General features: G+C 47.0%; 1 protein-coding gene across 1 annotated transcript in view; it reads right to left on the bottom strand.

Annotated features, from left to right (window-relative positions):
* The window catches only part of LOC144821717 (uncharacterized), a 714421-nt gene that overhangs the window by 599462 nt on the left and 99681 nt on the right, over positions 1–15278 (bottom strand). Inside the window, exons 6-7 of the mRNA XM_078678931.1 lie at positions 6104–6671; positions 5616–5815 (exon numbers count right to left, since the gene is read on the bottom strand). Coding sequence (XP_078535057.1) covers positions 5616–5815; positions 6104–6671 — 768 coding nt within the window. The remainder of the gene's footprint in view (positions 1–5615; positions 5816–6103; positions 6672–15278) is intronic.

Here is a 15278-nt window from a genome sequence, read left to right on the forward strand (position 1 = left end):
AAGCCACAACCACCAATTTTTGGCGAATGTTTCATTGTTTTTCTTTTTTCTAAACATCTTACTAGAAACCATAAAACACTTGTCTGAGTCTCTAACTATAGGTGTAGTAATGAATAATTCTTATAGATCATGATGGAGCAAGGTTTCATACGTACAGAAGCTTGCTTGGACTCAGTTCTCTCGAAATAGCATGTAACTAATTCAGTGGTTCCCAAACTGTGCACCGCGGCGCCCCGGTGCGCCGTTTACAGTAGCCTGGGGCGCCGCGCATGATGTGGGAAAGATAGCATCTGGTCGTGTGTAGGTAATAAATATTATGCTTCTATTTGAGTCCCTACCAGGGCCTGAATGCAGGATGGACGAATTGCAGCTTAGAGCAAGCTTATCGCAAGAATTGCAAAGTACGAGGGAGTTACATTTTGCTAGAAACATAATTTAAACAATGTTTTCGAAGGCAAAACATGGCACGTTTATTTTCAGATGTGGAAAGTGAGTATAGCCCCGAAGACAGGTTGGGGGGGGCGTGGGGGCAAGTGCCTTCTGCCGGGTGGGGGGAGGAGGGAGACGGGACGAGCAGCGTGGGCTTGCAGTCTGCATTGATTTTCATCCGTGACTATTAATATTAACTTCAGGGTGCCAGGCAGCTCTCATCCCATTCACAAAGTCTAGGGCTCCAAAATACAATTAGTTCAAAAGTATATTAATTCCGTTTTCAGCAGGGAGGTACAGCTTTTTGCACGACTTGGATTGACCTTTGAACGGGCTTCCTGGGATGAGGTTCAAAACTCTGTACCCACTGGGCCTTGTGTCACTACTGCTAGCTGCAGAACCCTTGCCGTCATCAAACCTTTCCTTCCCAGCACTGCAATGCACAAGCCGTGCATCCAGAAATAGCACACAACGCATTGGTATCATTCACGGCAGTATTCAACAGAAGAAAATCTTTTTCAAGTTCAACCGTTTCTTGTCATAAAAATGGACCATTGGGTGTTGGTAGCTTCCTTTTGCGATTTACCATGATAACTGCAGTCTTTGGCTGCCTTGCTCAATAGAGATAATTGCTAGAACTACAGGTGGAGAGCTCTCGTTCCTCCCAGAACCTGTCACATAAAGATTGTTCTTACCTTGTTATTTTCCAGTTGCAAGACGCATCCTCTCCGGGAGTTCCACTACTCTTCTCTGACAGTTTTATGACCATGATGATCGCTTACAAATGCCCTTTCATTAATTCATAGAGAGTATCTCTCCCTGCACACCTGCAACATTTCTTATTTTTGCGATTTGCGCTGCAGCCCCCGCTCCTCTTCTTGCAACATCTATTGCTAACACCCCATGTGTAGTTCTTGGCACAACACACCCAGCTGCAGCTCTGCCTCTCGCTGCATCTACTACTGCTCCTTCTTCAATGTACTGCATCTTCTACTTCAGTTTTCATGTTACACTCATTGCTGAAACCCTAATATAGTTTGTTTTTGTTGAGTTCCTCCAGCTGCATGGTCTATTGCTGCATTCCGGCTTGTATCTCTTGCTTCAGCTCGTCTGCTAGCAGTTCTGTAATTCTTGACTCAGCTTCTCCAGCTGCAGTCAATAACTTGCCTTCTATTGGATTTAAAGCTGTACCGTAGGTTTGTTTGCTCCAGCCCTCTTCCTGCAATTCCTGGCCCTACTGTCTGTTCATCTTGCTTGTGACCTCTCCTGCTGCACAACTTCTGTATTTCTTTTGTTCCGCCCTTCATACCCCCACATCTGTAGCATCCACCGATACCCCTCGGCTATTGCATTTATTTGTTAAAACTAGCAGCCAGACTCGCCTTTCATGTGTGAAAGTTTGAAAATGATTAAACCAGTGGGCTCTGCCATCCCAATTAATTTAGGAAGCCAACAGGAAGTATTCCCGAGGTTGTGCTTACATCCCCACCACCCATCCACCGGTAAAAAAAATGGTGGGGAGCCATGGCGAACTGCCAATTAGGTCAAGGGAGCCACGGGTTAAAAAAGTTTGGGAACCACTGAACTAATTAATCAACATGTTTTGTTTACTAATATTTGCATTACACAACATTATTAGTAAGCTGGGGAAGCTTGCATATGTGTTTTTACTAACAGTAACCCAAGCGTCCTAAAATGGGCACCAAAAACACGGGAACCTTTCTGCGCATGTGTCTGCCACATCTACGTGGTGTGCCGTCTTTCGCTTCTGGTGTGAAATCTTTGCAGCTGCGCACTAGTGCCAAGATGGCCGCTTCATGTCTCACACATTAAAGCACCTGCTACTGCTGCAACAAAACTTTGTTCGTTCTGCTTAACTATTAATGCTATAGTTAAAATAAAGTAAGGGGGTTAGAGTAGAGATAAGTGGTATACAATGCATTCATTTATTTTTTAATGCTAATATGTTTTTCTTTGACTTTGTTATTAGCTCGTATTTGGGCCTGAAGGGTGACATAAACTCCTTATTGAAAAGGCTGCGTCTGCGCAGATGATCCCAGAAATCTCTGAAGTCACTGTCATTGAATGGCTGCCAATACTCATCTTACCCACGATGTTCCTGAGAAACTGACCATCCGACCTCAGGAGAGGAAGAAATATGAATTGTAACTAATACAATGTATACGAATTGAAACCAATATTGCTGGGTGGAATGAAAATTAATAGGAAAGTAAATTATGGGCGGGAACTTGGTCAATATAAGTCTATGAAAATTACCTCATCTTAGTATGGTGTGATGACTAAGCATGGGTGGATTTTGCGGATCCACGATTCACGGATTTGCGTATTCACGGATCGTGGATCCGCAAAATCCGCGGATTTGCGGATTAGCGTATTTGCGGATTTGGGGCGGGGCTTCCATGCGAGTGCACATGCCTCTTGTGTGTATAAAAGGTCAGAGACCGATCAGAGCTTTTTTCTAGGCGAGGGGTGGAAAAGACAACACAAGGGAGCCGAATAATGCACTGTCCCTGCCAGGGCACATGTGGCCAGATCAGCCTCCAAGAGAAGCCCCCATCAATAATCAATCCCAGGCAGTCCATGGTAGGGCTGAAATGCCCAGGACCCCCAGCAGATCAGCCCCCCTCTTGCCATCCCGGTGCCCATGAAGCCATCACCATTGTTAAGGGGGGAAATCATCAAATTTCTAGCACCGGACAGTTTTCTCCTGCAAAACATTCTACTTGCTTTGCCTATGTGAGGGTGGGTAGGTGTTTTGCCAAGTAGACCCCAGCCACAGGATCAAGGTGTATGGAGAAGCTTTCTCTTCCATCGTATGAACATGAGAACAAAGAGGCTGCACCCTCGTCTCCTTTGTATTTATAACTGCTGATGATTTGCCTCGGATTACATCACTATTTGGGGGGAATGGGATGCACTCTACCTGGCACCCATCACTTGGCCAGTCAATCTACATCAACTCGTAGAGCAACTAATAGTGACCCTCTGCCAATTGCAGGGTTCGCCGTTTCAAGGGAACTAAAAGAGGAGTTTTGACTAACATCAGTCCCCAGTCTCCCTATCTGGTTGGGGTTCAAGAGTGTGGCACGTGGCCATATATGGATGGCGGTGCTCAAACGAATGGGGGTTGGTCCACGGATTCTATCTTGGCTTAGCCTCCTCTACACAAAACCGCAGGCCCAAGTGGTTGTTAACGGAAAGAGGCCACGCACCTTTCAGCTTCAATGGGGCAGGGGTGTCCCCTGTTGCCATTGATTTTTGCCATAATTCTCAAACTGGTGGCGGCATAGATTCGGAAAGATCCTAGAATACGTGGGCTGCGCTCGACAGAGGATTGGGAAGATAGGATACTGGTGCACACCGACAATGTCCTCTTATATGTCGCGTCCCCAAGGGGCTCCATAGCCAGAATACTAAATATCTTCGCTTTATTTGGCCAATATTCCTTGTATACCATCAACTGGACTAAATCAGTGGTGTTCGTCCTCTGAGGTACGCCGCCAGAATTACAGCTGACCTGTGAGGCCGATGAATGAGTCACTGAATTTAAGCTTCAACTAGGGCACATGCTTAAATGGCTAAATGTATAGTGCTTTAACTACACTACACTACAGCTGCCTAAAGTGCCAGAGAGTTGTCTACAGCGACCAGGTGTGTGTTACTATGCAATAGCGCCGAAGGGCGCAGGGGTCCCTTGAGTGAGCTGGCCACAGGAACTGCACGTGGATTGCGCTTGTGACAGTCAAGGATGCAAAGGCCTCTGTCCAGCATCACAGCCGATTTTCGATGGTATATTTGGGAAGAGGGCACAGCTGCCTGGCCTGTTAACTATTTTACGAAGGCGTCGGCAAGCTGCCAGCGCCATCCTAAAATAGTTACAGGAAGCTGAATAGATAAAATAAAGCAGATGCACGAGCGCCTGCTTGATTTTATCTATTAGTGCTTCCTGTTGAAGCTAATTTAGTAACTATTTTACGATGGCGCTGGCAGCTTGCCGGCGCCATCGTAAATTAGTTACAACAACAGGCCAGGAAGGCTTGAACTTTTGGCCTCGGAATCCGCCGCTCGCGGATTGCGAATTTTCGGTAAATACGCGAGAGTTCGCGGATCGCGGATTTACCGAAAATTCGCGAAATCCGCGAGCGTAGCGGATTTTGCGCTCATGCTTAGTGATGACCTCTCCTCGTCTTTCTGACCAATCAAATGGAGGGAATACACGAACTTGCAACATTTAGGGGTGGTACATTGCCCAGAAAATGATATAACTAAGGTAGGCTTAGATAGATGAATTGTCCGACTTGTCAAAGACCAGTCACTGACCCAACGTATGCTGAAGGAGAATCGAGAGCAGAGGTGCTGGTGAAGCACTCTGTCAGAAGAATTGGGGTTTTGCTGAGGGAGAAGTATCAATTACCCAATCGGGGTACCAGAATTTGTCGTAGAGCGGGGTGTGATGCTGGGTTTGCACTTAGCGGAGGTCACCTTTCCTGATCTGCACCTGTCCTGTCCAATTGGCACCTGATTAGTCGGGAGCCTTTTTTCTTTGCCCCAGCCCGTGGCTAGGATTGGTCCTCACACCATTCTAGGTAAATATAATCTATGTGGTATGTCCTTGTGCTATTTCCCTGTCTCACCCTTCCTAGGTACCAATGTTTAAAGGTGTGATTTCTTGCAAACTTTATGTCTTATTGATTATATTCTTACTAGTAAAATTCTGGTCACTCTATTGACCCTGACTCACCAAGTTATGCATAGATAAAGTGTTTAAAACTTCTCCCGAGTCTGTGTTTATTACAGGAAAGGTAAATTATCAAATTGCTACCTAATATGCTAACTCCCTTTTCGATCCCTAGGACTTATAGCATGATTGACAAAGGATTGGTAAATCATGGTGTACAGGTATAAGTCCTAAGAAATTAAAATCCTGATAGGCAGTAAATAGAAGCAGGATTACCGGTTCAAAGGTGTGAATGTTTTATGGGCCCAGGTGAGTATGATTAACTGAGCTGGTAATCCAGCGTGCCAACACTCCTTTAAGGTTTATATTGTTTTACAGCTGGACCGTGATGATAGCACAACAATATTATATCATCTATGTCAAAGGTGGAGAAATGCATTTTACTTGCCACTTAAATTCAAATAAGCATTCTGTGATGCAAACTTACAAAAAAGTGTGGCTGTCCCGAATCCTGACACTGCTTTAGAGTCTTCAAATGCAGCACCGCTGTAGTGTGGTCATTGGTAACTCCTTCAGTGAGACCCCATCTCAGATCAAACATCTTAAAATGATACCCTCTCTCTTTACAATATGTGAAAAGATTAGGGTACACTTTTTCAAATAATGCATTTCTTTCCGGCTGTGTATCTGATTAAAAAAAAAACAGAAAATGCAATGAACAACATATTTTGCATATTAGCCTTGGGCTGAACATGTAAGTGACCTATGGAACCACACAAAACGAATCTCTCACATGGAGGCCTGGTCACTACTCTCCTTGTACTAATGTATTTATGTGATCGTTGGAGACAGTATTTGTGTATATATATAAATTGGGTGTATTTTGATACATTTTTAGAGAATCATAAGAAATGCTCATATGCATACATACGTTCTGCAGATTTCTACATTTAAGGCAAAGTGATCTGTATTTACCTTGAAATCCTCCACATACATATATCTTAAATACTTTCTTTCTACGTGAATATGGCGAGATGATCTGCCCTCGAATAATGGCCTGCTCGATGTCAGTGTAAGGACTTTGATCATCTTCTAGCTCCTGAGAACGGGTCTGGCTCATTGACTGATTCTTCTCTGGTGCAGGCGAGCCTAGCCCTTCATTGGTCCCCAGGGAGTCCTGTTTTCTCTGGGAGGTAGCCACTGTTGATTCTGTGGAGGGGACACCTGCTGTTACTGAGATACCATTATTTGTTAAGATGTGCCCTTTATTAGGAGAAGTAGCGGGTGGCATTATTTCCAATGTTTCCTTCTCCGACATGTTCTCATTTCCGAATTGTCCAGTATCAGAGCTTTCTGGTTGAGATGTGTCTTGTGTTGTTGGCAGTGCCCACACATTTTCATCAACTACCATCTGGATTTCTGTGGTTCCTTGGAGCTTCTGCTGACCATCATTGAGCAAATCAGGGTAAGACGTATGATGTAACTTGTCAACAGGTGTTCGGAGAAGCATGCTGTCAACCTGATCATCAGCTCTCTGCCTTGACTGCAAGAAAAGGAAAAAGTGACATTCGCTGTACTTCATAGTTTTGAAGCATTGCAAGAATCATCATTTACACAAATGTGCAGACCAGAAAGAGCATGTCATTTGAGATCAATCTATGTTCTTCTTCACTCTACTTCACAATTTAATTTCACTCTACTTTAAAATTTTAAGTGGATCCCCAAAGGAAAGCACTGTTTGCATTTAATATTTTCTCTAATAGGCGCTAGTGTGCCAGTTGCGAAACGGCCGCCACATAGTAAGGCTCCGCTGGCTGGATAAATTATCCTGCAATTATTGGACGGATCAGGCCGCTGATGTAGCCCACAAAGGCAAGGTCAGATCCCTGAAGCACCTGGGACATTCCTGCCTGCAATTTGGTTGACTGATGCTGTCCAGAGAGGGCGAGAGAACTAGCGGAGCGGCTCCGTGAGCGTGATCCTGGGTGGCAAGATGGTGGATCAGGCAGTCTAGGAAGGGACGGAAACGTTGCGTCAGCGGGCTGATGGGCAAACGGAGCTGGAACTGCGCAAGGGGTAGGCTGTGTGATACGCCCTCTTGGCTGAGAGCTGCTGGCGATCGAAACCCGAGCCAGGCCCTCCGGTGCCGTGGTGCAGCTGCAGGCCGTGAAGCCCCTTGAGGACCACAGAGGCGGAGGATGGTCATTGTCCAGACCAAGTGAGCACGGTAAGCCCCTCTGCAGGACCAGGGGCGAAGGTGAGAGGGTGCATGACCGAGGTGCGGCGAATTCAGCCGGGGTACCGCCCGGCGGGAGTGGGAGCTGCAGCATTGCCACTGGCACCTGGGGTGCACTGAGGAGGCCATGGTGCAGTGGGCCGCAGCTGGACGGCACTCACCTGGTGCTGGAGTCCCACTGACAATGCTGCATGCAAGCACCTGCTCCACCGGCTTCTGAGAGTGCGGGCCTACAAGTGCATGTTGAAATAGCCTGGGAGAGACATCTGTAAGGGGGGGGACCAGGAGTCGCGCACCTCCCCTCTCTCCCCTGCCTTTCTCTCTCACTCCCTACACCGGCAACATTACAAGCACCACTGGGAGGACCCCAGGCTACCAGGAGGCATCTGGTTGGGCGCACTGTGCAGCGATACCCCTGGTCTTGCGCCGCTGGTCACCTAAGACAATAGACTGCAGACTGTAACCCCCTCGTGGTGGATGCTGGTGCATTAACTTTGAACCCTGTTTAGTGCACATGTACTAACTTTGAACTCTGGAGGTGACTAGTGGTGTGACGACGAGGGACCAGCAGGTGCAGTCTTGACACCACTGGCTGCCTGTGATGATAGACTGCGGACTTAACCCAACCCATGGTGGATGACGGTGCACTAACTTAGAACCCCGCTTGGAGCACATGTACTAACTCTAAATTATGGGGGTGACTAGTGGTGTGATGACAAGAGACCAGCAGACGTGTGAAGCGCAGCTACTGCTGCGTCTGGGTGGAGGAGACTGGTGGAGATCGCTACCTTAGCACGCCATGCCTGGACACTGCAGTAGGCAAGTAGACGGCTGTGCAGGCATGGTGCCAGGCCCAATTGAAAGCGTTTGGGACCACCGACTCACCAGACTACGCACCCCTGAGCGGGAGGCATGGAGTGCAGCATGGACAAACCTGATGCAAGGCAGCCTAAGATTTCTTTTGAACAGCGCAAACCCCCCAGGGGCGCCGACCCGCCGACGGAAGAGTGCACTGCAACCAGCATGGCCTCATCATCCAGCGAGGAGACCAATGTTTGTGAAATGTTTTCAGACTTAAAACAATCCCTGTCCGCGACTGTTCTCAAAATAGACTCCATGTCCAACTGATTGGATCAGCTCAGAGACAAGGTGAAGAATCATAACGAGCGCATTGCTGAGGTCGATTAGCACACCTCCTCATTGGAGGATGAGAGCAATACCACCCAGGAGAAACTGCTGTAAATGGAGAAGGTGCTGGAGGTCATCAGAAACAAGAATGAAGACCTTGAAGCCAGTTCACGGCGTAATAATTTACCGGTTCTTGGAATTCCAGAAACCACAGCAATGACCAGGGTTGAGGATTACATCGAAGAAATGCTCCGCTCCCTCTTTGGCGACGCTTTGTCAAAAGTTTGTCTAGTTGAACGCGCCCACAGATCGCTGGGCCCAAGACCCCCACCCTGGATGCCCCGGCCTGGCCAATAATCGTGAGACTCCTCAACTATAGGGACCGCGACACGGTGCTCCGGAAAGCCAGAGACCTGCAGAAAACCACATATCAGGGCAACACGATCTACTTTACTTTACTATCTCCGTCCAGACCACCAGATAGGAGTTTGTGCCAGTGAAGCTCTTGCTGCAACAGCAGGAAATTAAGTACTCTCTTCTTTGCCCTGTGAAGCTCCGCATCTTCCACTCTGGCAAAACTTCATTCTTCACTGACCCTTAGCTGGCTGCCAAGTTTGTGCGGAGTCTCCGGCCTGCCAAATCCAAAGCGCCTAAGGACAAGGACTGGTCGACTGAACCCTGAACCAGTTTTGTCAAATGGGTTAACTGGAAACCCAGGTGGCTTTGCAGGACCAGAGGGGAAAACACTTTGCCCCTCTACTGGAAGCATCGGTCTTTGCTAATTGATCATGCCAAGAACTTCCCGAGATGGCCTGACGGCAGGAGAGGTAGCCCCTCTCTATATCACTAATTTAACCGCCCAGCACTGCCACTGCTGGAATATGCCGAGCCCCTGGCGCTACCCTCTGGGATGAGTCTCATTTTTGTTGTACTGTTGGCCACTGTTGGCTCTTTCGGGGCAGGGGAGCTCTTTTCAGCCTTGTTGGGTGGCTGTAGTGGATGGGAGTGGGATTGTAGGGTACTGGGTTATGTTTTCTTGTTATTCTTTGATCTTTTTTGTTCTCTCCACCTTTCCCTCCTCCTCTCCCCTCTCTGGCCTCCTATCAGTGCACTTAGAGGGTCGCCCCAATGCCTAGACATTTCAATTCTGTGAATGCCTGCATGGGTGAGAATACTGAATGGGTGAACACCTTGAAAGTGGTAACCTGGAATGTGTGCGGATTGAATGACTGCTGAAAGATCTGCCTAGTGGCGGCATACCTTAACTGCCATGGGGTAGATATTGACTTCTTGCAGGAACTGCACTTTTTGAATACAAGCTGCATGCTCCTACGCGTGGGATAGATGGGTGAAAAATTCATAGCAAGGTACTCCAATTATGAGAGGGTAACAACTATTATTTTGAGAAGGGGCTTCCATGGCACACTCGGGCCATGGTTTGTGATCCCCTGGGCTATGTTGTGGATGCGGGGTACTCGGAGGTTGCCCAATCTGGCTCATATTGGTGTACGGACCGAATGCAGATGACCCTTCCTTTTTTGCCAAAGTTTGGCATTTAGCAGAATCCCTGGGCAACACTATGGGGGGGGAGATTTTAATGTAGCTCTCGACCCTGGGAAGGACAGATCGGGTGGACCCCACAGACCTCATCCGCGGGCGGCTGAGCAGCTACAGCTCCTAATGGAGGATTACGATCTGGTGGATGTCTGGTGTAGCCGACACCTGTACCATAGAGAGGGTACTTGTGTTTCGACAGCTGGACCCTCATGGTCCAGAATCGACTATTGGCTGACAACACGTGATGTGAACACCTGGGGTTGCAACAGTGCCCTTCTCGCTAGATCCCACTCCGACCATGCGCCGGTCCTTTTGGAGTTCACGCTGCCTGATTCTCCTCTCAGAACGTTTTCTTGGAGGCTCCCTGCCGGGTCTCTCTGGGTCCAGGTCTTTAGGGAAGAGATCAGATCTGCAATTACTGAGTACTTCGAAATTAACTCAGGCTCGGTGGAATCCCCATCCATCCATGTAATGGGAGGACTTCAAGACCGTCATCAGACCGTCATCAGATGCCAGTGTATTGCCAAACAGATGGGGGTCCTGAGGGCGCTAAGGGGTGACCTCCGGTGCCTGGAGGGGTAGATACTGGGAGCTGTAATCTGAATATTTCGCCTCCAACCAGCTAGCGACCCCAGGATAGCTTAAGGGCAAAATGGCCGAATTTGAAGAAGCGGCATACAGAGAGACACTTTTCTTAGGTATGGAGGCCCGGGCCAGCCACTACGGGCAAGGGGACCGTGCCGGGAAAACCCTAGCAGGACTTCTCAAAAAACCTTGGTCAAACGACTATATCAGTGAGTTACGGATCGGCGAAGATGCCTCTGTCGTAGGTCAGGAGGCAGTGCATGCAGTAATGATGGCCTTTTATTCCTCACTACACGCCGCACGTCAGACTAAGGCACACCCGGACCTGCTACCTTTCCTTGTTAAACTAGAACTGGTATGGCTAAACGACACTCATCGTAAGTACCTATATGTGCTGTTCTCTGAAGAAGAAGTGATAGGGGTGATCGGGCGATGCCCGGAGACAAGGCTCAGGGTCTGGACGGGCTAACTTCTGCATTCTATAAGGAGATCGCACCACTTAATGTGCTCCATCTCCTCAACATGTACTAGGAGGCCCTGGAGCAGGTTTTCTCCCCCCCTCTCTTTGAGAGGCACTGATTGTGACATTTCTCAAGCCGGACAAGGACCCCTTGCGGTGCAATTCGTACAGACCGCTATCTGTGATCAATCTTGATAATAAAATACTCGCCAAGCTGTTTGCGTCCAGATTACTTCCCTTGCTCCCTATGTTGCTAAGACATGACAAATGTGGGTCTGTCTCCGGAAGGCAATGTTTTTATTTTACCTTTACAGAAAAAAACCCTGACTAAGGGCTGTAATAGCCCAAAATGCATTGGGTTAAACATTTCACATCTATTCGTGGAACAGGGGATTTTAACATGCTGTATTAAAGGTGATTGGGCATTATTTATGCACTTGAAAATTGGAATCACCTTGTTCCATAAAATTCAACAAATGAACCATAAATGAAGATTCAAGTGATTAAATATGGTGGATATTGATTACATTTGGTTTACGATGATTTCATCATCTCACATGGTGCGATGCATCCTGGGACTGATATTACGAATATCAGCGGTTTCACTGTTTGTCCCCGATAGGAGCCCGTCCCATAACCTCTGCACCCTTTTCACCATCATGCAGGATTTGTAGCTGGAATATCAATGGACTAGTGGACAAATTAGAGGACCCAGAAACACTGAGCTACCTGCAAACCTTTGACCTGATTCTCCTCCAGGAGACATGGGAGCCCAATGATATAGTCCTACAAGGATACACAGCTTGGATATATCCGGCCCGTAAAGAATCACAGTACGGCCGTTGCTCCGGTGGTCTGGTAATTCTCGCATCAATATCAGCTATAGGAGAAATCAAACCAGTAAGTATAAACATCACCCCACCGAACGCAATACAGGCAATATCACTAATAACCGATAATAACCAAGGAAGTCATCAGTTACTTGTAGTAAATACTTACATCCACCCAAAGAATAAGCTGACTGGGTCAAATGAACTAGTTCAAGAACTAACAAGACTAATAGAGAATGTGGAAACGGACTACATACTACTGGCCTGCGACTTCAACCTCCATCTATTTGGAGACCCGGCAACCGACGACATGACACAGGAAATGGACACAGTATGGAAAATACCAACACAATCTACCCCTTCCAGACACAAACATAGCAATACTGCTTCACAGTTAGTAAAAGCACTGGAGCAATTGAACTTACGCGTTCTTAATGGACGATTAAATGACGATATTCCTCCAGCACCAACATATCACTCGTCAATTGCCTCATCCTACCTAGACTTTATGCTAGTTACACTCCCGTTGTACGACAAACTACAATCATTTAAGATAGGAGAGAGAGCTCAGAGCGACCATCTGCCATTAGAAGCCCACTTAGCTCTGACCTGCAAGATCGAAGCAACAGAAACAAGAAGCATGTGCACAGAATATACCGCTAACTACAAGCGTATAAGATGTAAGATCACGGATATGAACACACTACAAATCATCGCACAAACAATAATACAGGAAATATCCAATAGAACCGACAACCCCCTTGACCTCTGGGAAGATTTCACAGCGGCACTAGGAGCAAAACATGCCACAGCGAAGAAAACTCAAAAAGGGAACACCGCAAGGTTCATGCTTGGCAAAGTAACAACAGTAGAAATAAAAAACATCAAGGTTGAAATAAAGAAGACCCTCAGGCAACTTCGCCAAGATCCAAACAACTCGGAAATACAATTACAACTTCGCAGGTCAAAAGCACTGTTAGAAAAGAAAACTTGGGAAAGAAAAAGGCAATTGAACGAAGAACTCTGGGCTAAAATTCTACACAATTCAAAGCAGAAGAATAGCTCAGTCTTCTGGAAGATCATCCATAGGCTTCAACGGCCAGAACACAAAGGTATCAACTCAGCAATACCGGAATCCGACTGGGCCAATTATCTAACAAATCCCTTTAATACAAGTGAACCTGTAACGAAGGACGCCGTAGGGGTTGACTTGGAAGAGGGAGCTCTCCAACAACTGGACAAAATTGATACACACACCAAAACAGCAAACCAAGCGCTAAAGAAGAAAACAATCGGGCCCCACACTCCAACAAAGGCAGAAGCCAGTCCAGGGATAGTTGAGCTTAGAAAAAGCGAAAACGAATTAACAAATCAGGCAACAACAGATACCATTCTCAAAGAAATTTCTAAGGGAAAACTTGAGGGGGCTCGGGACCAAACGGGATCCCCCCGATATTATACAAACAGGATCCAGGTTTTTGGAGCACTATTTTTATCCCAGTATTCAACGAAATAAGGGAAACAGGTACAATACCAACATCTTGGAGCGGCTCAATAATAAGCCCAATATATAAAAAAGGTGCGAGGATCGATCCAAGCAGCTACCGTCTGATTGCCCTGATAGACGTAGAGGCAAAGTACTACGCAGGCCTTATCCTGAAGGACCTAACAACATGGGCTGAAAAAAAGAACATCATCCCAGTTACACAGACGGGCTTTCGGAAGGGCCAGGGAACCCTAACAAACATCATGGCGTTAACCCTATTGTTTGACACAGTAAAAACAGCAAAAAGCTCCCTGTTCGTGTGCTTCATCGATTACAGCGCCGCTTTCGACCACGTAGACTGGCACAAACTATGGCGGAAGTTGAGCACATGAGGAATCCCTGGCCCCCTGCTACAGCAGCTGGTTATGCTACATACCGATACCTGGGTCCAAATAAAACTGGGATCTGGCACACATCTATCGAGAAAAATAAAGACCAGCAAAGGACTAAAACAGGGATGCGTCCTAGCCCCAATGTTGTTCAACCTCTTCCTGGCGGACCTGCCAGAAGAGCTAAAGACAGCTACATCTCACGCACCTCAGCTAGGAAACATTACGCTATCAAATCTGCTCTACGCAGACGACCTGGTCCTCACTAGCCGGACTCCTATTGGCCTCCAAAACCTTCTCGATAAAACCAACGCCTTTTCGAAAGCAAATTCCCTAACAATCAACTTAAACAAAACCAAAGTCATGCCAATGAACTATAACAAAAAACGGAAACCCGCATGGTACCTGGACAGCCAAAGATTAGAACAGGTGACCTCATATAAATATCTAGGAGTCATAATTGAGGGCAATGGCTCCTCCAAACAACAACTAGAGGCCATCCGTCGGAAGGGCATGACCTTTCAACTATCAACAAGGCCCCTCCAGAAAGCTCTCCCTGACAAGACATTAGCACCACTTCTACAGGTAATAAAAGCTCGCCTACAGCCCATGCTCTCCTACGGCAGCGAATCAATGCGAGGCAAAGACGCAAGTACTCTGGACAATACTATCAGTCGCGCTTATAGGGCAATTTTCCACCTCCCTAAAAACTCTTCGCCCGCTCAAATTCGTCTCGAATTTGGACTGCAGAAACAATCTGTGGAGAGGAAAGGCCAATATATAAAAGGCTGGCGCAAAATTAAAGACGCCGAGGAAGGATTGCTAACCGCCAACCTATGGATTGAGCTTAACGCCAAAGAAAACTCACCTGCAAGGGCCTACCTAACAAGCTCACTGGAGAGCCTGGGACTAAATACGCTTTGGGAAACAAGAACGGACTTTGGGACCTTTAAAAAAGCAGTGTCAAAAACCATCAAATTGGTCTCCTCCCTTGAGGACAGAGCCACCCTAACCAAGAGAGCGCAGGGATGGGTTGTGCTTGAAGGGTACAGAACCACAAAGCCACAAGAATACCTATCAACGGGCCTTACACAAAAAACAAAAAACAAGTTTCTAAACATGCGCTTGGGCAATATACCCATAGCACGTCATCAGGCACCATGGAAAAGGCCAAATCCATCAAATGCCTGTCGCCTTTGTCAATCTGCGAAGGAGGATCTTGTACACATCATTTGTATCTGCAAAGCACTTATGGGTATAAGGCGCTCCATGCTTCGGCCTCTATGGAACCAGAAGGGTGTAAAAACCTGCAGGCAAGCAGTGATGCTTTGCTTTAACCCCGAAGAGACACAGCTAAACTGCAGAACAGTCAAATACTTTGATTTAGTGGCAAAAAAACTAAATGAAACTACACTTGGGCGGGACAGCCCCGCCACACCAGGAGAATAGTAGACTTCTTTAATGGCCCAGAACCTATAA

The sequence above is a fragment of the Lissotriton helveticus genome, chromosome 2_2 (assembly GCF_964261635.1).
Source record: "Lissotriton helveticus chromosome 2_2, aLisHel1.1, whole genome shotgun sequence".
Classification (NCBI taxonomy): domain Eukaryota; kingdom Metazoa; phylum Chordata; class Amphibia; order Caudata; family Salamandridae; genus Lissotriton; species Lissotriton helveticus.